This window comes from Erpetoichthys calabaricus, chromosome 3, assembly GCF_900747795.2.
Source record: "Erpetoichthys calabaricus chromosome 3, fErpCal1.3, whole genome shotgun sequence".
NCBI lineage: Eukaryota > Metazoa > Chordata > Cladistia > Polypteriformes > Polypteridae > Erpetoichthys > Erpetoichthys calabaricus.
In genome coordinates this window covers 189,623,738-189,650,547 of record NC_041396.2, presented here as the reverse complement: position 1 = coordinate 189,650,547, position 26,810 = coordinate 189,623,738, and the positions used below count along the sequence as shown (strand labels likewise).

The window sequence follows — 26,810 nt, the reverse complement described above, 5'->3', positions numbered from 1 at the left end:
ATCAGGATCAGATACTACATCTGATACTACAAATGGAATTCTATTCATTTTTTTTAGAATTTCTGTAAAGTTAGAACTAAACTTGGTACTTAACTATTTGTCTGGCCCCGTGAGACTACTTCCAGTTAAACCTGAGTCAGGCTTGGGGTGACATGCAATGATACACTATTGTTAAGCCTGAGTGACTCTTTGGACTGTATTCTGCTGCCATCTATTTGATGAAATGCATCATGCTGTAAAAATATCATTAATATTTCTATGCTTTCTGAAACTTTATGGTATATTGCTAAGGTAACTGATCCATATTCATTAGTGGGACAGAGCCAAAGCCTTAAATGCAGTTTTAGAATAAACTAGAACTGAACTGCTGCTTGAATCAAATGATACTAATATGACAAAATAAACTGGTCATCACATGTTGACATGGTCAGTAAAACTGATATGTATGGCACTGTATGATCAAACTGCCGTGATATGCCCTGTGAATTTGGTTGCATGAAGGTTCACCACGGTGCAATAGTAGCTGCATGTCAATAAGGCAAAATAATTATGATCAAGTGCAAAGACAAGAAAGATGTTAGCCACTAAGTACTGCTCACTGTGAAGTAACTCTCAATATGCTTGTTAGGGGAAATGTGGAAGTCACTAAGCCTTGCTCTGTGGCAGCATCAATTGTGTGGATCAATCATTGACATTCTACACTTTCATGTGCAAGCAACAAAAAAATATAAGAAAACCACGTGAAGAAATGCACTTCTACTGTCCAGATTGCAATGTCTGGCTGTGCGTTGATGATTGTGTCAAATATGTCACACAAAGGATGTGTACTAAATCTGCTTTAGTACAGCAGTCAACACTAGACATTTCTTTTCTAATGTATTTGTGTTGACATTTTTGTATTTACTGTACACATAATAATATTTTTTCTTGTTGAAAAACATTCAACGTGTTTGCCTAATTTTTCTGTGGGTAAACACAATGGTAATAAGGCTACGATGGAGGCAGAGGTAATAAGGCCCAGAGGGACTCTGAAGATGATGTAGTGGGAGGTGTTGTCAGATGATATTTAAAAAACGTGTCTTACTTCATAAGATCACCAGGACTATAGAGAGAGCTGGAAAAAAGTTTGTGCAGAACAGAGTGACCTGAGTAAACTTGAAAAATGGCATTGATGGTGATGATAATAATGTTTAGCAATGACAGTATTCAGAAAATCTAAAATTAAAAACCTACCGTATTTAAATAATTTTGTTGAATCATACATTCTATCAGCAGCAGTCTCCTCTCACTGAGCTTTTATAACAGAGCACAATGAAGGTGAAGTGTCCTGTCAGACCATATCCATCTTCTCAATTCACATTTTAGAAGCTGGTATCAGGTTCAAAATTTAGATTCCTTTTGACTAAGATCAATAGGTTTAAGAGCACTTTTCATTGCCAATTATTAAACCTTTGTAAACTGTAAATCACATAGTGCGTATCTGGTTTGATCCTAATAAACTTTAAATGACACTGTGTACTGAAAACATTCTCTATTGTTATTGCTAAAAATGCAAGCAGTTAGATCCGATCATTGCCTTGTATCTCATTTTTTAATTTATTTTACTGTATATGAAACCTGAATGAAATTGTGCTGTTTGTGTGTGTGTATTATTTTGTTCAGCAATGAAATTTCACTCAAGGGATAATACCATATACAAGTAAATGCCCACTTCAGCCATCTGGGAAAGAATTGAAGAAAACCAGCAACATATTAATGTCTATATTAATGTACATGTTTGAATATTTAATGTGCTTTCTTAGTTTACATTTTTTTTAATTGATTGTAATTTATTTAGATTTTTATCTTTTTTTATATTAATGTATTTTTTTGTATTTTTCACACACTGCTATACATTCTGATGTAATAGTTATGTCAGTATTGTTGAAGACATATTAGCATTGTCTTTCAGTTTTTTTGTTAAATTATGCATTAATGTAGTATACATTGTCAAAGTCTCTACTTTTAGTCCATATTAATGTATAAATATTTGAATATTGAATGTGCTTTCATCATTTATATTTTTTAAAACATTAGATTGATTGATCAATATTTGTATGCATGCAATATAGTCTATTGTTTAGCTTTTTGTTGTTTCTTTGTGTGTTTATCTTATCTTGTACATTAGAACGTTTAAAAAATGTGGTGAATTCTTTCTGCACAAATGCTCATTGAAATGGTCCTTTGTACTAAATTTTAATAAGATCTTGTTACAAGAGTTGTTTACAAGCCCAAAGACAGTAACTCCGACTTTGGGTGTGTAAATTCTAAAGTGATCTCATACTGTTTTACTGGCCCTGCATTCTTTCAGTGGAATAAACGATAATGAGTGTCCTCTATTGTGTGAGCATTGCTTTTAAGGCGGTACAATATTTTTGAACTATGCTCCTAACTCAAGTTATTCAGCAATTATACTGCTTCAAATTAGGTCATGCTTAATGTACTCCCTATTGGCACTGTATTGCTTTTGTCCGCTGATTAGGGAATTTTCTGAAGACTACCAGACTACTCACTTAATACATTGAAGAGATTGTCATTTTGGATTTATAATGCTAGGGCGGGTGCTGGGTATTTACCCCCTGAGCTAATCAGATGTTGACAAAAGGCAGAAATCTGCCACAAAATATTTGGAAACAAATAATGACATGCTGTTTTTCCCAAGTAGCACAGGTCGGCAGCTGTATCTGAAAAATTAGTTATTATTATTATTTTCATCATCATCATCGTTATCTTTAACTTGTCTGTTTTAATAGTATTTTTTATTTCATCCAGAGCCCAGTAGTTATGTGTAGCTATAAAATTCCTTTTCCATTCCTTTTTGTAAAATCGCACAAGATATAAATAATACTGCAGTTTATTCAGGATATATACTGTATGTATTCTACGTTGTGCAGTCTTTTGGTGGTTATTGTTATTATTATTATTATTATTAAAGCCATACTTTTTGCTGGTGTTTATACAGATTGATTGAAGACAAATTTACATTTCTCTCAGTAATAGATGCAATAAAAATGATTTAGTAATTTTTAGCTCCAACTGCACAGGCACATTATTAAAGGCTGCTATACTACTTGTCCCAAAGACTTGTTTAGATGTTTTTGGAATGCAAATTATAAAATTCTGAAATAAGTTTAATATGAAATATAACATGGTAAAAGCAAGTATTCAAAGGAACATTTACATATGATAGTTTATACAGTACTATGAATTCTCTGTTTACATAGATTTTAGCACTTCTAACATTTCTTTATGAAAATGGTAACATTGTTGGTTTCACTGAAAAATGCTTCTTTATTCCTTTAAAAGCAATTTTCTGAACTTTTCTGTAATTTAAAAAGAGGATTTTTCCTGAAATCCTTTTACTGCCTGTGCCTATACAGAAGACAACAATGTATGAATTATTGTTAAAAGGGCTGATAGAATAGCAAAACACTACAGTAGTATCCATACATGTTTTTATCAAAGAAGAATTAATATCCATCCATTCATCCATTATCCAACCCGCTATATCCTAACTACAGGGTCACGGGGGTCTGCTGGAGCCAATCCCAGCCAACACAGGGCGCAAGGCAGGAAACAAACCCTGGGCAGGGCGCCAGCCCACCGCAGGGCGCACACACTCACCCACACACCAAGCACACACTAGGGACAATTTAGGATCACCATTGCACCTAACCTGCATGTCTTTGGACTGTGGGAGGAAACCGGAGCATCTGAAGGAAACGCACACAGACACGGGGAGAACATGCAAACTCCAAGAATGAATATTATTTTTATAAATCTAAGTAATTCACATCACTTTCATAAACTTAAAAGTTGTAGTCAACTATTGTTATGGTGTAAGAACATTAGCTACATACTAGCACAAACTGTAATCTAGTAGTTTAGGTGGCACAAATATGACCTTGTGATTATTCATTTTTACTATTTCAACTAAGGAACAGCACTGTTTATAAATATCACTGTTGCAAAACTCAAGTGTCCTAGGTTCAAATCAGGCTATTTGGTTAGATTTCTCAGTGAATTTTGGTTTGTGTGCCCACATCATTTAGTGTAGGTAGGTTGATTTGGAACTCTTCATTGGCTCACTTTGGTAGATAATGCATGTAACTATGCCTTGTGTTAAAATTGGTTTCTGCCTTGCACAAAAAATTAGAAAGAACAACAACTTGATTCTATCAGAAAGCATATATTTGTTAATAAGATTAATTTTTTTGCCACAAGTCAAAAGATCTGGATTCCTAAGGATCAAGAACAACAGATTTAAGAACACGTTTATCACCAGAGCTTTAACCTGGAATTCTTACAATTATAGGGATCCTGCTGAATTCTGAATTATTATTGAGTATTGATTGTTAATTATCATGTTGTTTTTTTTATTCTTTTATTGTATTGTAACAGTGTCCAATATTTTGTACTCAGCTGCTATAAACATATTTCTTTCTGGGATAATAAAAGTCAGTCTACCCTAATCTGATGCTTTTGAAATAGAATACGTCTTCTGCCCATCTCTGTTTGAATAAATGGCTTCAGAAAATTATCTAATTGATTGATTGGTTGATGGATTTCAATCAAACATATGTTTTAAGGAGAAGTCATATGGTACAGAGATTTACATTTCTGCCTTATAGTTCCCTCTTCTGGCTGTGAACCCTAGCAAAGTTACTATTAGTATGGATTTAGCATGTTCAAACTCCATATGAGGTTTCTGTTAGAACTCCTAAATTACTCATGCATACCAGATTTGTTAATTTGTTTGGCAACTACAAAATAAAACGATGTGAAGAACTCTGGATGTTTGCATGTGTGCTGCCTGCTATGGGTTTGCATCCCATTTAAAGTTGGTTCCTCTTATAATCCCTGCCAGGATAAGTGTTATCTTCCAATGACTGCAGATTATGAAAATGGAAGATGGGTAAATGGGTAATTTCCTTAAAAACAGTCAATTTAAAAAAATGTAACACCAGAAGAAAACATTTTAAAGGGCCATGTTAATTTTAGTTACTTAAGTTTCTGTTACTTCAAGAACATTTAATTCTGTAATATCTTAAGAGTGCACAGTATATTTTGTGTATACAGTACAAAGTCCAGTAGATTGCTGAAACATTATTTACTTTACTATTGATTATATATTTTGATATTTTTTCTTAATATATTCAAGTATGTGTATTGTTTAATATTATCCACATTCTTAAGTTAAAACTATAGAGTTTACACCTGGCTTGTTGCATATGGTTACTTCCTTTATTTCAAAATATGAGACAAATAGTGTACAGTTCAGCTAAACCTTTGGCTTCTTTTTTTTTCTTTTCTTTCTTTTTTTTTTAATTGGTACCTACGCTGTTGCTGGAAGAACTCCTTTGGGAGGCTGTCCATGGAGACATTAATGAAACCTTTTGTTTTTTTAGAGGCCAAGTGTTAGATGATTGTCATGGTTTAAGTGTTCCCTCTTTTGATATGGAGTGGCTTCTCCTGAAGAAAATTAACGTGATTTGGTATAATGGTTTAAGGAGGCCTAGCATTACTATTGTTACGTGTTGAGACAGAAAGAGAATCTGATCTGCCTGTCTGTAGTAGGATAGCTGCAAATGAACAAAATGAGTTTTTACTCTGCTCTTTCATTGTTATCCTTTACATTTGCCGTGCTTATTTTTATATGATATTAAGTGTTAATTAGTCCATAATCCTTTTTTTATCTTTTATTATTATTATGTATATATTATTATTATTATTATTATATATATAATATATATATATATATATATATATATATATATATATATATATATATATATATATATATATATATATAATAAATGGAGGAAAAAGATAATGTTGCTCCTAATTTCAATTACCTTTGATATGCATGAATATTTTAAATGGTATTTCAGATGAATTCAGCTGCTGTCTTACAGTATTTGACTAGCTCCACTGTAATGGAAGAGATATTTTGTTTGAATTAAAGTGTACAGTTATGAACTGGTGACCAATTGAAGGCTGGTTGTTGCCTTGTGTCTAATGCTAGCAGGATGGATTGCCGCACCCTGTAGATCTGCACTGGAACAAAATAATTCTGAAATTGAATGTATGAATTAACAAACTTAGTTTTGTTTCTCACATGTTGTCAGAGTTTAAGTTGTTCTTTTTTATGGAGAATCATGCTAAATTATTGACTAAATCACATTTCTCTGTAACATTGTGAATTAACTTGTAAAACTATTTAGTTACGAACATGTTTAATGTGGACCTTTGTTTTAAAGCAATAAAGTGTGTTTGCTTTGACAATTTATCTGAGCATTTTTTGTAGTGCCCCTCTACTATATGTGACAAAAGTGCTTTCTGTTTATTGTGTTATATGAATTTATTTTTAGACTTTTTTCCTGCCCAGATGAGCATGTCTTGATTAAATGAATGGACATTTTCTGGGTGCATTTTGTCATTGTCTTTAGGAATTTAAGTACACAGGTAGTTTCAGGTTTCAAGAAGTTTCCATGATTCAAGGCTTAATATTTCCACTAGTCTGATGACTTAAATGTACTCTGCAGTGAATTGCAGAGTGTATTACATTACTTCATTTGTAATACAGAGTATTTGCATATTAAAATGTATATATGCATTATAGAATAAAAACTGTTGGCATATAATCTCCTTGATTCTTATCAGAATGAAATTGTCATTTTTGCTCTCTTGATTTATAGTGCTCTTGATTTTAACTTCCTTATAACAAAACATGTTGTTAATTGTATATACTATTTTATTCCCTTCAGAAAATCAGAAGGATTATCTAACCTGTTTAATCTAGTCCAGGGCTGTGGAGCAGCAGGTGCAAAGCTGGAACCAGATGTGGAAAAGATGCCAGTCCACTATAGTGGCCCACTCATTCACACACCCCATTTATTTACACCAGGACAATTTAGAATGGTCTGTTGATCTAATATTGACATGTTTGGATGTGAGAGGAAAAGAGTATTACCCAAAACTTTTTAAATGAAAATGGAAATTGTGAAGTATTTCATTCTGGTTTTAAGACACACCACAGCACAGAGTCTGCACTTTTAAGGGTACTAAATGATTTCTTAGTAATATGTGACCCTGGGGATATAGCTGTCTTGTTGATTTTAGATCTAGCATCTACAGTGGTGGGCAGATCCAGTCCTGGAGGGCCGCAGTGGCTGCAGGTTTTTGTTCCAACCCATTTGCTTAATTAGATGCCCTTATTGCTCAAGTAACACTTCTGCTTCACTTTAGTTGTCTCGCTCGTTAAGATGTTGAACCCTTATTGCTTATTTTAGCCTTAAACAGCTGTAGTCTTGGTTTTTAATTGCTCCTTATTAGCAATAAGATGCAAATGACAAAAGAGACCAGCATTTCTCCATTTAGCTTGTTTCCATTTACACCTGTGTGTATTTATCATCCACTATTGGGTTTATTTAAATACTTGGAAGGAAAGTGAAGAGAAAAAAGTGAAGCACTGAGAATTACTCGTCTGTTTTAGACTTCAAATCATTTGGATGATATCCTTAGAAAGGAAAAAAAAATGTAGGATATGAGAATTACCTGACATAGCAGAGTTAAAGCAATTGCAAGCCACGAAATTAAATTATTGACAAGGATTGGTTTTTAATTAAGCAGCTGGGTTGGAACAAAAACCTGCAACCACTGTGGCCCTCCAGGACTGAATCTGCCAACCCGTGATCTAATAGAATAGACCATGACTTCCTTATCGCCTATCTTGAGCAGTATGTGGGTATACAAGGAAATGCTTTGATATGTAAAATTTCTCCTCATCATTAGCCCCTATCACATGTGGGGTCCCTCAAGAATCTCTTCTGGGGCCTGTTCTTTTTTTGCTGTACATGTTGCTCTTAGGATCCATTTAAAAAAAAACAAATTATTTGTGTTATACAACAATTATTTCTTTCCATTGCTATACAGATGATACTCAGATATATTTTCCACTGAAACAGATCAAAACAAATTCTCTTAAACCTTTATTGAAATGTCTGGAAGATATTAAAACATGGATGTCACTGCATTTTCTTAAATTAAATAACAATAAAATAGAGATTGTTTGTTTTCAACCTTCCGATCTTACTTCTGCTCCAGAAATTAATCTTGGCCCTTTGACACCCTACTGTAAACTCTTTGATAATGCCCTCAAATTTGATAAACAAATTAACTGCATTGTTAAAGCCTGTTTGTATCAGCTCAGGTTATTGGCTAAGGTCAAGTCCTTTCTTTCTCTACATGATTTTGACACACTAATTCATGCCTTTGGCTCTTCTCAGCTTGACTGTTGCAATTCATTATACATTGGAGTTAATCAATCATCCATTGCTCATCTTCAGCTAGTCCAGAATGCTGCTGCCAGGCTTCTAATAGGCACATAAAAACAGAATCACATTACACCAGTCTTAGCTTCTTTTCAATGGCTTCCTATTCACTACAGGATTGTGTTTAAAATCTTACTGTTTGTTTTTAAGTCCTTGAATGGTTTAGCCCCCTTCCATCTTAGTGACCTCTTGCACCCTTACACTCCCTCACAATCATTGATGTCTTCTGACCAGAAATTATTTGTTGTGACGAGATCTAGACTTAAGCTTAGAGGGGACCATGCTTTTACAGTAGCTGACTCTAAGTTTTGGAATAGTCTACCCTTTTATTTTAGGTCTGCACCAGCTTTGGTCACTTTTAAAAATCCCACTTGAAGTCCTTTTCTTTTTGCCTTAACTTATTAAACTTGTTATGTGTGCCTTTATTTTTCGTGTATTTATTTAATCTATATATCCATCCATCCATCCATCCATTATCCAACCTGCTATATCCTAACTACAGGATCACGGGGGGTCTGCTCGAGCCAGTCACAACCAATACAGGGCGTAAGGCAGGAAACAAATCCCGGGCAGGACGCCAGCCCACCACAGGGCACACCCACACACACAACCACACACCAAGCACACATTAGGGACAATTTAGAATCACCAATGCACCTAACCTGTGTGTCTTTGGACTGTGAGAGGAAACCGGAGTACCTGGAGGAAACCCACACAGACACAGGAAGAACATGCAAACTCCATGCATGGAGGACCCGGGAAGCGAACCAATGTATATATACATAGTATATATACTGTGTATATATATATATATATATATATAACTGTCCCCCATTGCTCTGCACTCGTAGTAGCTCCAAAACATGGCCAGAGGTAGACCGATTTGACCGGATGCTGATGCGTAAGTGAGGAGAGCCCCGCCCGGCTCCCCACTCTTGACGTCACGCTTCCCCCTCCCCTTAGCCCGCAGCCTCTGTCTCAGACTAGCGCAGATATATCACTCCTGCAAGCGAGCTATGATACTTAGTGTGATGAGAGAAGTCACAAAATCAACCGGCATGTTCAGGCAAATTATAGAAAAAAATCCAATCTAAATCCGTTGAATAGTTCTCTTGTGAGAAGCGGACAGAGAGACAGATGCTGGATTTTATATAGAGAGATATATGTAATGGTGGATTAATGGAAGTTGTTCAGCTCTTTGGTCTGCTTATGTTGGTTTTAAATGTGCTCTATAAATAATACTGACTTAAGAGGAGAAAAAAAAGCACATAGACACACACAAACACGGGGAGAACGTTGGAAACTTCATGTACTTTACCTGGTCTATATTTGATTCTGGAACTCTTAAGCAATGAGGTAGAAGCATTAACCACTGTGCCTCTGTGCAGCTCATATACATTTTTATCATATTAAAATAGCTATGACCATTTAATTTTTGTGTGTTGGTTAGCGCGGTTATGCTTTTTAGTATCCTTTTCATTAAAAAAAATGTCATAATGATAGTCCTTTTATTTTAATGCGTTTTCCTGAATGGAATTTTAACCTTTGCATGTGTGTGTGTTTTTGTTTCTTTTAGTTTCTGCAAAAAAAGAAGCCCCCAAAAGGATTTTATATCTATGGAGATGTAGGTAGGTTATACAAAGAAACAGTCACACTACAATTTTCATGATATATGAATGCTTGCCACCAGCTAGCATGTTTATAGTGGTAATTTTAAGGCTAGTGAGTTTTTTTTTTGTTTTTATTTTAACAATAGTCAAAGGCATAGTGGAGCTGTTCCAAAAAAAGTGACTCTAATTACTGCAAATTTACCCACTTAGGTAAAATCTTCAAGATTGTTTGCCTGAAAGCTAGAAAATAGTCTCTTTATAAAAGGATAAAAGGCGGTTAATGGGCTGCTTGAGAACACAATATGTAGACCCTTTATCCAGGAAGACAAATTCAAGTCACTGGCAGAAAGACGTCTCCAAAATCATACTAGAATGTTTATTTCCCTGGGAAAATTTGTGTGTATGTAAAAAGAGTACTTAGAAACTGCAGCTTATCAATCAGGCTGAAAAACGTATCTACCTATGTTTTTTTCTGCTTTTCTGTACATCTTTTTGGCAATGTGCATTTGCTTAATACAAGAATTTCAAATGATATATTTAGAGAAAAGCCAAGCAAAATGAAACCTTTTATTGGCTAACTAAAAAGATTACAATATGCAAGCTTTCGAGGCAACTCAGGCCCCTTCTTCAGGCAAGATGTAATCAAAATTACATCTTGCCTGAAGAAGGGGCCTGAGTTGCCTCGAAAGCTTGCATATTGTAATCTTTTTAGTTAGCCAATAAAAGGTGTCATTTTGCTTGGCTTTTCTCTACATTCATAATGGCTAACACGGTACAACACCCTAGTACTACAAATGATATATTTGAAGTATAGAGGCATTAAAGCCTAATGTAGTACACACAAATAATTAAAACTTACAATGCAGTGATTTTAAAATCAGGTAGAATTTGAAATTTTTAACATATCAAATTCAATCTCTATTATGCTTCTGATGATTATTTTTGAGAATTGTTCAAGGTACTCAGCATGTAAAGGTTTCTCCTTTCAGGTACAGGAAAAACCATGGTAATGGATATGTTTTTTTCCCATGTGGAACTTGAAAGAAAACAGAGAGTGCATTTCCATGGCTTCATGTTGGATGTTCATAAAAGTAAGAAAATTATTCATCTTGACAATATGTACCTCTAATTCAGTTAGTGTCTTTGGGTTTTTTGATCGCTTGTCCTTCAGTTTTGCTTGTGTTCTTTTAGGATTTGTTCAATTTGAGAAAAGTTTTAAGAATTCATTGGACATTCTCTATGTTTCTATATTTTGTTTTTAAACAATGGAAAAAATTACTAGAGCCACAGCAGGTGTTAGTCTAGTTCTAATTCTATTTTTTAATTGTGCATTATGACTAGTTATACTTTTTGCTACCTTATTTCTCTATGCTGTAGAATCTTTATGAAAACCTGCTAGAAGTTCTGTTCTCTGCTTCAGTAAATGATGTCTGTTTAACAGCTGATGACTGAAAAGCTGCATTCTGACACTGTGTTGTTTAAAAGAACTACTTTATACTTGTTATTACCCTAAAAAGCATTTTTCATGCTGATAAGCAGGTACAGTGTCTTGTAAAGGAACAGCTGATTCCAGTCATTCATGTATGGGCCTATTTTTTCACAAGCTTACATAATTTTCTTAAAATGTGCATAATAAAAGAAAGCAAAATATTAGTATAAGAATTAAAAAGCAAGCATAATGCTGCTGTCAATGAGTGATAGCATTCTACATATTTTCAGTATTATGAACTACATTTTAAACATGACGTATTGCGATTGACTGGTGCCCTGTTTTGGGTTGATCCCAATCTAGCACCTGATTCTGCCAAGACAAGCTTTAGACTCCTGTGTCTGTGATACGTATTAAGCAAAGTTTGTGATGAGTAGATATTGAAGGGAAATTCTTGACTTGGTACAAAATCAGAAATCTATTTCCAGAAAAAAAAAAATTTCACTGGAGAGAATCAATTGGTTGCTGTGAAATTCTACAGCCACAGTTGCTTTCTATGGCAGGGATAATCCATTCCTAGACCAGAGTGTGCTCAGTACATGAGACAAATAGTAACTATAACGTAAAATAAAAACACTGTACTAAGTTGGAATGACCAGCAATTATTCGTGCATTAGTAAATGTGAAGTCACTGTTCATGCCTATTTTTTATCAAACACAGGATTGAATTCTGTAGTTGCTTATGATTGGAGTTATACTCTTCTTTTACTGGGTAGTCTGTGTTTAAAATGGGCATTTCAAATGTTTTAAATCCATTGTTTTTTGTTTTTTTAATGACAATGCAGCCATTTTTAATAAGTATCGTTTTCAGTTTTATTTCACAGAGTGATAAATGTGCAATTATATGTCAATTTACAGATAGCTAGAACAAAGTAAATTATGCTGTACTATAGCACTGCATTCTTCTGTGCTTTGTAAACTCTTGGTTCTGTTGTACACTGAAATGCTCTCTGTAAAATAAAGATGGATTGACTATTGTGTTAGATATATAAATGGTATGCAATGTAACACTCTTTAAAAAGTTGTTAGAAAGAAAAACCCACTAGAAATGCCTGTAAAACATTAATATGTATTTCATAGTAAAACTTGGATGTCCACCTTCCATTTTGACCTGTATGCTAATGAATTGAACAATGCTTGCATTAACTTTGTTTTTTTTCTGTTCTTTAATCTGCACACAAATGAAGACCGGACTTTTTTAACTATTTGTTACACCATAGTTTAATGTTTTTTTCTTACGAGTATATTGCATCTTAATTAGAGGAATATGATGATGCAGTTACATACTGTGGTTCCTAAAAGCTGTCTGTAAAATCATCCACATACAGGATGCTCTACTGAATTACAGAGAACCTCCATTTAACAAACATTGAAATGGATGCTTTTGTTAAAATAATGAAAATGATTTTATAGGCAAGCTGGTGGTGCAGTGGTTAATGTTGCTGCCTCATGATCCAACATTATGGGTTTGAGCTTCACTGGTATTTGCATTCTTGGTACAGTTTGTTTGGTTATTATTGTAAGGTTATTATTGTTAACAAAAATTATAACCAAAATGATCAACAAAGCATTTATCTAAATGAAATAAAAAATAAAACTAAAGAATAGTGAAAATTAAAATTACGTTTTTAAAAACTAACTGAAATAAAATTAGTTAGGGTGGAAAAAATATTTGAATTGTGAAACTGTTCAGACACGTTTTGTAGCAGTGCATTAAAAAGCAAATTCCCCCTAATGTCTCTCCGCCTTATAAATCAAAATTCAAAGCTTTGCATGGAAAGCTCATAGACAGAGCCTTTGAAAAATGACATTAAAGTGACCCGATTACTTTGACTTATGCCCTTCTTTTGCAAAGAAAAATTAGTAACCAAATATTTAACAAATATCCCAGATTTGAAGAAGAAAACCCTAATATCTGATCTGAGTTAAAGCTATTAAAGCCGAGAAGAGTCAGAGAAAGAAGATAGTTTAAAACGAATTAGGTCCACCATCAAACTGATAAAATATGCAATATAATAGAATATTCTGAAAAATCTCAGTTTTTATTTGGAATGATATTAGAATTGCAACTAGCCTGAAAACCTCATAGCAGGTTTAAAATGTGCAATCAAAAATACACACTGTTGTGCATCTTGTGTTAATGTGAGCTGTACAACCTAGATTATAATATGGAGGTCAATTTATTATTTAAACCCAAGTTCCCCAAACTCACCCAGCTTTGTTTATAGTGAGTTTACACATTTACTTATCCTTCTGTATGTCGTTAGCATTTTTGAAGGTGGTGAAGTGGTTTTGATTGGTGGTGTAGGATTTTCATTTTTTAATCTCAATTTCTTGTGTTGTTTTTCTGTTTTTTGCGTCTGGTTTTGATTCCTGTCTTACACCTGAAGCTGTCAAGTTAGGTTGTAGTGGATTAGGTGGATTTGATAATGAATGAATGATTGAATGAATGAATGAATGAAATACATTATGTTTGTGTCATTTTTACAAGTCCAGAATGCGACTCTGCTTTTATGCTTTTTTGAAAATAGAGTTGTGATTCCTAGTAATTTTAAATCAACATTGAATCATTTTTAATAAACTCGTTGCATGTAGTACACTATTAACTACAGTATGTGGTTATGTTTTCCATGCAGTTTTGGTCTGAATGAATTAATGAATCCATTAACAAATAAAATGTATCTAAGTAGTTTAAATAACCAAGCCACTTTAATAAATACATTTTCAGATGAATTCTGTAATGCTTAATAGTTTTTTTTTTTATTTTATTGAATTAATTAAAAGCAAGTAACATTCCATACAAACAAGTCAAACTTGACAAAACTAAATTCACTTCAACCCCCACCCAGATCTGACCAATTTCTGATTGAATATGATTACATAAATATACTGTGTAATGGAAAGTAGTACTCACAGTGAAATATTGCAGAAACTTTTTGCTCATGTCAATCTGGTCCTTACAGGGAACATTGCTGCTGCCTGTTGTTCCTTTTTCACTAAATGGCCATGCACTATATGTTTATGTAGCCTAACAAGCATGACATTTGTCTGCTACTTTAGACAGAACATGTTTTTCAGCATGTAAGTACAGCAAAGGATTGGTTGTATATGGAAAGGAACTTTCTGGGAGTACTTTAGGTATGTCATTGACAGGGCTCCTTGAACAGATTGGCACTGCTACAATACAAGTGGCACAATTTTTAAAACATTCAGAAGCTCTTACTGTAGATGACTGTAGCAAAAAAAAAAAATCACTGAATGTTTTATGGGTGTATTTACATTTTTCTACAATTAGTCTTTCAGCAAAGGAAAAAGCACAGTAAGTACATATACTTCACATTTCATTAAAAGTGTAGACTTGTTATAAAAAAAACCAAAAACATTTAGCTAATGGTAATGTGGAACACTCCTGCCTTCCATACAATGGTTTAGATTATACAGTAAAGGCTGATTTATACTTGACGTGTCCATGCTGGGTGGGAGGATCACAGAACGAAAATAATGTCAGACTAGGAGACATGCCACCACACGTAGAGCCATGTATCCAAAACAATGAATTTCCAGGAGAGGCTGGTATCGTGGGTGCCAGAATTATGAACAAAAGGCTGAATATGACCCAACTGGTCACCAAAACACAAGGAAGACGTGCAAAAACATTTGAAATGCATCTTCTTATCATGTACTATACTATACATCTCTCACACACAAGAATATTATACTCCCCTTCCTTCACTGGTTTTGTTTAAAGAGTCTGACACTCCACCTTTTATTTTTTCTTCCTCTTAAAGTCAGTAATAGCAGGCAGAACTCTTCTTCCAGCAGCAGTCTCACATCCTCTGCTGTTACATTGTTAGCTATGTGACCTTGACCAAACACTCACTTACTGACTAGGAAACTATCAATGCACTGATCAAACAGGTCGCAACAAGTATATATGTGTTTTGCTCATTCACTGTGTGCATGCTTTGCATTGTGGTCTGCATGCAGACTTCACATGGTAAGTTTAAACCGGGATTTATTTTGCAGCCCTTTGCTCTTCTTACACTCATACAAGAGACACTGATTTTTCCTATTTTCACAAATTATATCTTCCTTTCTTTTACATTATTATTCTTTCAATCTTGCATGTGTTTTACTTCGTCAAAATTAATTAATTTGTAATAAAATAAATATACGTATAAATTGAACAAAACATTAAATCATTTACTGATGAAAACACAACCTGTTCTAATCTACTATAGAATAGGTTAAAGTTAATATATTAAATAACCACTGAGTATTATAAAATAATTCAAAGGATCAAGGGCATAATTTTAGAGGGTAGTGGAATGGAAGTAAGATGAGTAAAACATGATGGTGATTGTCATATTCCCTGTGGTAGTTTTTTCATGTATGTATTGTTTGAATGTTAAAATCGTTCAATCGGCATGAAATATCAATCATCTTTGGAAATATATCTATTCTTAATTCTAAATATATGAAGCATTAGTTGTTGAGAGTATTATAGTAGGTATTTCAGTAAAATACCTCAATGTAGAGTTTGCAGTACATGGATTGCTGTTTTCCTCTGATGTTTTTTGTTGGAGTCATTTTTTTTAAATTGAAATTGGAGCCTTTTTTATTGTGATGCACTTTTTTATTTCTTCTAATAGGAATCCATCGTCTTAAACAGAGTTTGCCAAAAAGAAGACAGGGATTAATGAACAAATCTTATGATCCAATAGCTCCAGTTGCATCAGAAATCAGTGAACAGGCAAGCTTGCTATGCTTTGATGAATTTCAGGTAAGACTTAAATGTGCAACATTCATTATAATTAAATATGAATTGTATTTAATGTTCCCTAAAACCAGAATTTTTCAGAAACGCTTTTAAGACTTTAAATTACCACTACAACAAATGCTTCTTTCATACTTCATATCTGCTACTTCATATCGTATAAAAAAAAAAAATACAATTCTTGGGGTTTATAGTATCACAACTGGTGTATTGCCTTTTAATCTTTTCCTTGCTTGCTTGAGGGTAACTTTTGCTTGAATAGGCTTACACTGGTTACATCTATAGTCTCATTCTTGCTGTCAAGAGAGTGATACACCAAGAAAAGTACAAAACATTGTACAGGATCAAACAGTGAAAAGTCATTTTTTGCAAACAGTGTAACCCTGTCAAATAACATTACAAGGTGCTGTTATGAATATTTAGGTATAATGCTTGCTCAGTTGTGGAAGTTGGTCTCTTTGAGCTGAATTGCACAGCTGTGTATCTGCACATGTCTATAATAATTTCATATCACTTTTACTACACAGGATTAAAGCTCCATTATGTTTTACAGGACTGAGTCTACTACATATCTACATTAAATTAATGGTAGAATGAACCATGCATCTGTTTTCTGAATCCAACTAATCCAAATTCAGAGTTTTGGGGGTCAAAGCTAAACCAGCACTGAAAAGTACCAGTGTAAGCAGTATGCCAGTCTGTTGTAGAGTACACTTTTTTGCACACTCATACTAATTCACACTTGTGCCAAGTCATTTGCGAGTAGGTAGTTAACCTAACCTGTATGCAGTTGTTGTGTTCAGGGAAACTATCTCATACTTATTTCCTATGACAGAAGTGTAACTCCTAAAGAAATTTTCCTAAACATATTTATTCCCAAATGAATAAATTCAACCCAGTTATGCTTTTTGTATTCTTAGCTTTAGACCTAAGTTCATACTACACATTGTTCCTGATATGGCCTTACAAATGTCCCATACTAACTAAATTAATGAACAATACACAACTTGCTATATATATTCAGAATTTTTAGCCTTTTAGTTTTCTTAACATACAAGTTATGCTAACAAGTCTGTAATTGGAAGCTTGGTTTCTGAGTGCATAAACCTTTGAACTGATTCTCCACCAAATGCCCACTTTTTTTTATACACGTAATTGACATCTCCATCACTGACAGAATATTATGCACATGGAATTTTATTTAAAGGTAGAATAGACAAGTATAATGCTTTAAGTGGCTTTGGAAATTTCAAAGTAGTGGATGTAGGACCAGCATAAGTGTATTTGGAACAGCAAATTTGCTTATGTTTTCATATATCTCGTTGTCATGGGTGTATCAAAAATTGGCTTTCACCCAGCAATGGGGAGTCCTGTGGCTGGAAGGCAAATTATTGATAAAGGGTACATATGAAAGCTAACAGAGCTTCTATGATTAACATAGAGGCAAAAATCAATTAGCTTAACACGTAAATGCAAGAATTTTGGCGGAAAAAAAATAACAATTTAGGATCGACAATGCACCTAACCTGCATGTCTTTGGACTGTGGGAGGAAATCAGAGCACCTGTAGGAAACCCATGCAGACACGGGCAGAACATGCAAACTCCACACAGGGAGGACCCAAGAAGCGAACCCAGGTCTCCTACCTGCGAGGCAGCAGCGCTACCACTGCACCAATGTGCTGCCGTACTTTAAAATGTATTCAGTAATTATTTTGCATTTTGGTTGTAATTTTTGTTTTTATCGGTAGGGACCATGGATGTTGTTATGGTTTGTATTGGCCTTGAACAAACAATCACCCATAGTTTGTTTGTGTTTTTCTAGTTTTAATATGTCTTAGGTGTTTTCTAATTTTAGTTGTAATTTAGTTTTTTGTTTTTTTTTTAGTTTTATTTTTTTCTGCCATTTTCTAATTTTATTATTATTTTTTTTTAATTAGTCTTAGTTTTTCAGAAATTGACTTTTAGTTGCGAAAAATGTCCACATGGACATTTCCAAGTGTAATATTCAGTTTTCTTTATCGTTTTTAAAAGGTGTGTCATTTCTATTAATATTGTACCTATCCATTTAATACATGCAATTTTACTCTTTGTGACTGAACTCAACTTTCTTATGATAGTTCGATAGTCCAAGGCTTTTAGTATAATCAAAAAATCCAAGAATCAAATAAAATGTGTGCTCTGATGTTACCTTTACCTGCAATAAGTTAATGAAATTATTATTTAATTTCAAAAACACTTTATTTTTGAAATTCCCTTTGTAATAAGTAATATTGTAGCACACATAAACTCTTATTTTAAATTTATTTTTGATCTCATGATTCGGACTATGTTTCATCTACCCATTTCCAACCTTTGAAAGTGTATTTTTTTCAAGGAATTCTTATTTTTTGTAATACTGTTGAAATCAGTATTAAACTGTGTTAATAACAATACCAGCAGAAATAGAGATTAAAGTTTTTCCATGTTTATACTACATTAAAGCATACACTAAATCCAGAACACCTGCTATTGCAACATCTCGGATCATTCACTTAATAAGCAACATGCAAAACCTGGGGAGCTCCCTGTAAGCCTAAATTGGGAGGATGTAGTTTAAAAACACACATAGGAATAAACATACATTGGCAATTTACAGTGCATATTGAGCAATTCTAATATCCAGCTATTAAAACAATAACTGACGTTAATGCACACTCAGTTTACATACACATGGGGAGAACGTGCAAACTCTGTAAAGACACTGACCAGGTTAGCAATCAAACCTGAGATCATGGCACTGTTTAATAATAATATAATAATAATAATAACAATTTATTTATATAGCACCTTTCTAATGCTCGGAGTGCTTCACAAATAACTAAAGGAATACAACAGACATACAGTGCATCCGGAAAGTATTCACAGCGCATCACTTTTTCCACCTTTTGTTATGTTACAGCCTTATTCCAAAATGGATTAAATTCATTTTTTTCCTCAGAATTCTGCACACAGCACCCCATAATGACAACGTGAAAAAAGTTTACTTGAGGTTTTTGCAAATTTATTAAAAATAAAAAAACTGAGAAATCACATGTACATAAGTATTCACAACCTTTGCTCAGTACTTTGTCGATGCACCTTTGGCAGCAATTACAGCCTCAAGTCTTGTTGAATATGATGCCACAAGCTTGGCACACCTATCCTTGGCCAGTTTCGCCCATTCCTCTTTGCAGCACCTCTCAAGCTCCATCAGGTTGGATGGGAAGCATCGGTGCACAGCCATTTTAAGATCTCTCCAGAGATGTTCAATCGGATTCAAGTCTGGGCTCTGGCTGTGTCACTCAAGGACATTCACAGAGTTGTCCTGAAGCCACTCCTTTGATATCTTGTCTGTGTGTTTAGGGTCGTTGTCCTGCTGAAAGATGAACCGTCGCCCCAGTCTGAGGTCAAGAGCGCACTGGAGCAGGTTTTCATCCAGGATGTCTCTGTACATTGCTGCGGTCATCTTTCCCTTTATTATGACTAGTCTCCCAGCCCCTGCCGCTGAAAAACATCCCTACATCATGATGCTGCCACCACCATGCTTCACTGTAGGGATGATGCCAGGTTTCCTCCAAACGTGACACCTGGCATTCACACCAAAGAGTTCAATCTTTGTCTCATCAGACCAGAGAATTTTCTTTCTCATGGTCTGAGAGTCCTTCAGGTGCCTTTTGGCAAACTCCAGGTGGGCTGCCATGTGCCTTTTACTAAGGAGTGGCTTCCGTCTGGCCACTCTACCATACAGGGCTGATTGGTGGATTACTGCAGAGATGGTTGTCCTTCTGGAAGGTTCTCCTCTCTCCACAGAGGACCTCTGGAGCTCTGACAGAGTGACCATCGGGTTCTTGGTTACCTCCCTGACTAAGGCCCTTCTCCCCCGATCGTTCAGTTTAGATGGCCTGCCAGCTCTAGGAAGAGTCCTGGTGGTTTCGAACTTCTTCCACTTACGGATGATGGAGGCCACTGTGCTCATTGGGACCTTCAAAGCAGCAGAAATTTTTCTGTAACCTTCCCCAGATTTGTGCCTCGAGACAATCCTGTCTCGGAGGTCTACAGACAATTCCTTTGACTTCATGCTTGGTTTGTGCTCTGACATGAACTGTCAACTGTGGGACCTTATATAGACAGGTGTGTGCCTTTCCAAATCGTGTCCAATCAACTGAATTTACCACAGGTGGACTCCAGTTAAGCTGCAGAAACATCTCAAGGATGATCAGGGGAAACAGGATGCACCTGAGCTCAATTTCGAGCTTCACGGCAAAGGCTGTGAATACTTATGTACAGGTGCTGGTCATAAAATTAGAATATCATGACAAAGTTATTTCAGTAATTCCATTCAAAAAGTGAAACTTGTATATTAGATTCATTCATTACACACAGACTGGTCTATTTCAAATGTTTATTTCTTTTAATGTTGATGATTATAACTGACAACTAATGAAAGTCCCAAATTCAGTATCTCGGAAAATTAGAATATTGTGAAAAGGTTCAATATTGAAGACACCTGGTGCCACACTCTAATCAGCTAATTAACTCAAAACACCTGCAAAAGCCTTTAAATGGTCTCTTAGTCTAGTTCTGTAGGCTACACAATCATGGGGAAGACTGCTGACTTGACAGTTGTCCAAAAGACGACCATTGACACCTTGCACAAGGAGGGCAAGACACAAAAGGTCATTGCTAAAGAGGCTGGCTGTTCACAGAGCTCTGTGTCCAAGCAGATTAATAGAGAGGCGAAGGGAAGGACAAGATGTGGTAGAGAAAAGTGTACAAGCAATAGGGATAACCGCACCCTGGACAGGATTGCGAAACAAAACCCATTCAAAAATGTGGGGGAGATTCACAAAGAGTGGACTGCAGCTGGAGTCAGTGCTTCAAGAACCACCACGCACAGACGTATGCAAGACATGGGTTTCAGCTGTTGCATTCCTTGTGTCAAGCCACTCTTGAACAAGAGAAGCGTCTCGCCTTTGGACTGCTGCTGAGTGGTCCAAAGTTATGTTCTCTGATGAAAGTAAACTTTGCATTTCTTTTGGAAATCAGGGTCCCAGAGTCTGGAGGAAGAGAGGAGAGGCACAGAATCCACGTTGCGTGAGGTCCAGTGTAAAGTTTCCACAGTCAGTGATGGTTTGGGGTGCCATGTCATCTGCTGGTGTTGGTCCATTGTGTTTTCTGAGGTCCAAGGTCAACGCAGCCGTCTACCAGGAAGTTTTAGAGCACTTCATGCTTCCTGCTGCTGATGAACTTTATGGAGATGCAGATTTCATTTTCCAACAGGACCTGGCACCTGCACACAGTGCCAAAGCTACCAGTACCTGGTTTAAGGACCATGGTATCCCTGTTCTTGATTGGCCAGCAAAGTCGCCTGACCTTAACTCCATAGAAAATCTATGGGGTATTGTGAAGAGGAAGATGCAATACGCCAGACCCAACAATTCAGAAGAGCTGAAGGCCACTATCAGAGCGACATGGGCTCTCATAACACCTGAGCAGTGCCACAGACTGATCGACTCCATGCCGCGCCGCATTGCTGCAGTAATCCAGGCCACAGGAGCCCCAACTAAATATTGAGTGCTGTACATGCTCATACTTTTCATGTTCATACCTTTCAGTTGGCCAACATTTCTAAAAATCCTTTTTTTGCATTGGTCTTAATTGATATTCTAATTTTCCGAGATACTGAATTTGGGACTTTCATTAGTTGTCAGTTATAATCATCAACATTAAAAGAAATAAACATTTGAAATACACCAGTCTGTGAGTAATGAATGAATCTAATATATAAGTTTCACTTTTTGAATGGAATTACTGAAATAAATCAACTTTGTCATGATATTCTAATTTTATGACCAGCACCTGTACATGTGCTTTCTCAGTTTTTTTATTTTTAATAAATTTGCAAAAACCTCAAGTAAACTTTTTTCACGTTGTCATTATGGGGTGTTGTGTGTAGAATTCTGAGGAAAAAAATGAGTTTAATCCATTTTGGAATAAGGCTGTAACATAACAAAATGTGGAAAAAGTGATGCGCTGTGAATACTTTCCGGATGCACTGTAAAAGCAAAGATGACATTAATAACACAGGATGCAAACTAATATTAAACATTAATAAAAATTATTTGAAAGTCAAAGTTCTGAATTAGATTAAGAAACAAGCAGGACAAAAAAGAAGAAACCTGTGACCAAATAAAGCAGTTTTTTGTGCAATTACATGTAGGGACGTAAATGTTAAAGTTACATTGTTAAGGAACAATGAATAAGATAAGAGAGGACTTTGCTATCAGTTTTACAGCCAAGCGCCACTAGAAGATATTTATCATTTAATGGCTATTCTTTTGCTCTTCAGTTCAAATCTCATAAACCATGCCTGACCTCTGCAGTGCTATAAAATAAATAGACACAACAAAGTAGCCTCACTTTAATCAGTACTAATAACCTGTTTAAAACTAAATATATATGTTTAACATCGTCTTGGTTGATAACATTGACTTCATTCTATGCATCTGCTTAAGCTGTAGCTGCAAAGTACTGTAGTGATATGACAAACAAGTAATATTCAAGTAATGTGAAGTTAGGTTAAATTGCTGAAATGTATTCGATCTTGACAAATCCTCTATGGCCCTATTTGTAACTGTTTATTTGTAATGTGTGGCTTTCTTTAATTTAAGCACCTTTTCATCACAGTTTCCAATCCTGGAAATATTCCCAGCCCAGTGACAGATGAAAACTCACCTAATGGCACTATGGACCAGCTCAATGAATAACCCTGTTGACATCCTGGTTGAATCTCCTTAGAGTTTTGCCTCTGTTGACGTCTTTCCCTCTTTGAGGTTTGCCGCTGTTGATGTCTTAGGTCCCCTTGGAGTTCTGCTGTTTGGGTGGCAGAAATAGCACAATTTGGAGGGAAAACTGCACATTTGGCAACCCGGCTCTTCATTGAAGTTCAGGGAAAGTTGCCTGCCATTTACTGACAATGATCCATTTGTGAATAACAGTCGGTTATGACCAATGAAAGCCACAGAATAAATCATTGCCAAGTGATAAGGCTTGATATTCGCTCTCAGTTCTTAAAGGGAAAGCTGACTGATGAGTGAAATGACCAATGAAATCCACAGATTCAGATGGCAGCAGCGAGGGGTACTTGCACATGTGCACAAATCAATGATCGTTCCAACCAAATTTACAACTGTGTGGTTTTAAATAATATTTAAAAATATAAAAGCAATGTTATGATCACATGTACATTATTCACAAAGGCTAGTGAGGTGAAAATCAAATTAAAATTACAAAAAATAGTTTTTTGTTGTTTTTTTTTTATTTTCAGATATTTTTCTCATTTTTATCTTACTTTTAGTTAACAAAATTATTATTGTTTTTGTTAATGACATTTTTTGTTTTAATTAACAGGAATAACACTGCTTTGTTTGGAGCTAGGGGTTTGACATTTTATTTAAAAATTAGGGTGAGTTATCCAGGAACTCACTCTTTTAAAATCTTTATTCAGAGTTTGCTGATTGGCCATAATTTGTGTTACTTATGAGTTTCCATCATCTTTAACTGTGCAGTTTTGGAGATATTTCTCCATTTTACAAAAAAAAAATTAGAGATCACATCTGATAAGATAAATTGGACTGATTTCTTTAGCATAAATTTAATTGTTAATGTTGTTTACCTACAGTGTGATTACACAGCTAATTACTTGTTAGAGAGTAAGCTCAAAATACTTTTTCATTTGTATTCTTATATCCTAAATTTGATTGCTATAGTTTATTGGAGTATTGAAATTCAGCCTAATTGAGCGTTTCCCAACCTGTGGCCCATTGCAGCATTGCAGTTGGGCCATAGCTGACCCTGGATGAAAATTCTTACCAATCAGATGATCATACTCGATTCACAGTGGCAGCATCGCAGGTGTTGATGATCCTGGTCAACATCCCCAAACCACACTCTGCCGATCATGCTCAACGTGGACATTCTGCCATGGACAGCTCCATTGAAGAAAAAAAGCACAAGCAAAGATGAAAGGTTGAGGTCCCAGATGGGATATCACCCAATTATTTTCTTGGTAGCTGGAAGGATGCATGAAGGCATACTGCTAGCCATAACAGTTGCACTATGGAGTTCTAAAATGAAGTATGGAGGTGCTTACATCTGATTTAGAGATATGATGGAACCTTTTGTAAAGGGTGCATCAGTTGATTGAGTCATGTCAAGGTTAGTGTCCTGTTTCAGTAGTTTCCGGACTATGGAGTGAATAGAATAAGTCAAAATTCTGAGATTAGCCAGGGTGCTTTCCTATGTTCCATTGCCTGAAGAAGGGGCCTGAGTTGCCTCGAAAGCTTGCATATTGTAATCTTTTTAGTTAGCCAATAAAAGGTGTCATTTTGCTTGGCTTTTCTCTATGTTCCATTGAAATTAATGTCCAAAATGGCCAAGTGAATTTCTGGGTTATTCATGCTTCTGTACCAGTAAGCAATTCCTGACTACTCTGTTGCATTATTCATGTGTTGGCATAGTTTTACATGAAAACTCCTTCCACACCAGTGGATGGACTCCCAACAATGCACATGGCAAAGCACATGGAGAATAAAATTAGTATTCTAAATAGTGTCTAAAATTTGGACCAATTGATTATTTACAACTTGAGATTGTTATCCAATGAAACAGATATGTTGTTAATTTTAGAGCTTTTGTGTCAAATATTGGCTATGATTGTGAGGCACTAAGAGATTTATTTTTAATTAAAAATGAAAAAAAATTGTTAAATGTTTTAATTAACAAAATGTCTGGGACAGACAATATCATGCCATGATTGTGAAAAAATGTAAACTTTAGAAATACTTTATAAATAATATGATTTTTTAGACTGCTACTGGTTTTACAGATATTTTTTATTCCTTAACTTAAGCAGGTAAAAGTTCTGCATTGCTGTAAGATGATCACTATGATACTTGTTTAAAAAAGTGCGCTGTGTTCTGACTTAAGGACGGTTGAACATACAGTATCTGAGTAAGATGGAATCTTGGATAAAACTGACTTGCACTTTGGAACTTTATCAGTTTCCACTGAGGCCATTAAATTAAAGTAGGATATGGTATCTCTGGTCCCTTAGCTGAAGCTAAAGAATAATAATTTCAACATTCAGCATGACAGCAATTAAAAGCACAAACCAAGCCAGCCTAACCAATGAAGGACTTAGGAAAGGAAAATCAATGTCCTGGAATATCCCAGTTAAGAGTCTGGTGCTGAGTCCTTAGAATATCTATGGATTCACAGTGTGACTGAGCTTAAATTGCTTTCTAAGATGAGTGTGATAAACTGCAAACATCCATGCATGATGAGTTAAAAAATACCAATCCAAACAACAACATGTGCTTCCTTAATGCACAATTATGCAACCAAGGCATTATTTTTTATTTTTGGTTGTTAATTTCTATAAAATATCCATTTGATCTTCACATAAAAACTGTTGAGTATTAGATATTAAGCTGGAATTTAAGGAAGGTTGTGCCGGCTTTTTATATACAGTGTAAATAGACTGCTAGTATATTGTTGTGGGTATAATGTCTTGAATTTTGCATATCTTCTTTCATATTTCATTAAAATATATTGCATCTTTTTGGAAATAAGTAGTACAAGTCAAGAGTGTTTTTAATTTAATTCAGGATTTTCAGTCAGAACAAATGTGTAGAATAGTTTTCACCTATCTGTGCAACACGGTATGTTAATATTCTGAACTGATCCGATTATCTTGTTATCTGAACTAAAGCCATTATGTTATAACATGTACATGTAAAAGACAATCTAAGCCGTTTAGATGTCAGATTCATTGTTTTGTGTAGTTGCTTCTGTCTGTCAAAGGAGTTTTATGGATAATGGGGGCAAAGTATTTTGTGCGTTGCTGTATTACTCTGATGTTTCATATGTTTGAGACTTTAGGGGTCCCTAATAACTGCCTTTAGAGGCCACTTATAGCATTTAAAGAATCATCCCCGATGAAAGTAATCCATTTGAGTGGAATAATGACTTTTGTTGGAAATGTCATACTTATTAACTGCAATTTTCCACTTTGTTCAAATTAAAGGAAATATGTTCAGTATGTTTCAACACAGTAATGTTATTAGCAAATCTAGAGATAGAAAGAAATAATATGCATTTAGAAATGTTTTGTGTTATTAAACTTAATTGCATAATATTTATATCTTACGAGCTGGTAGTCTTATTTCAAGGAAAATTACTGAAGGTGATATCTTTGTACATAAACATACCTTGCAGATGGAAACTGTGATTTTATGCATTTCTAAAACAACATTTTGCCAAAGGTGGTTACCATGTAAAGAGATATATTACAGCAAATGTTTTATTCTGCTTGTAATATTGTTATTGGAAACACATACTTAAGTTTTTAATGCATTACTTGGAGACTTGCAAAGCTGGTGATGATTGAGGTACAAGCACTTATTCATGTAAATGAAGTAGTACTTTTTTCTCTTTATGTCTTAAGTGAATCATAATGGAAAGCAACTGTAGGTCATAAAAA

General features: G+C 35.0%; 1 protein-coding gene across 1 annotated transcript in view; it reads left to right on the top strand.

Moving 5' to 3' along the window:
- Positions 1-26,810, top strand: part of afg1lb (AFG1 like ATPase b) — a 265,220-nt gene that overhangs the window by 89,787 nt on the left and 148,623 nt on the right. The window contains exons 3-5 of the mRNA XM_028798899.2: positions 9,949-10,000; positions 10,972-11,073; positions 16,124-16,254. Of these exons, the coding sequence (XP_028654732.1) occupies positions 9,949-10,000; positions 10,972-11,073; positions 16,124-16,254 (285 nt within the window). The remainder of the gene's footprint in view (positions 1-9,948; positions 10,001-10,971; positions 11,074-16,123; positions 16,255-26,810) is intronic.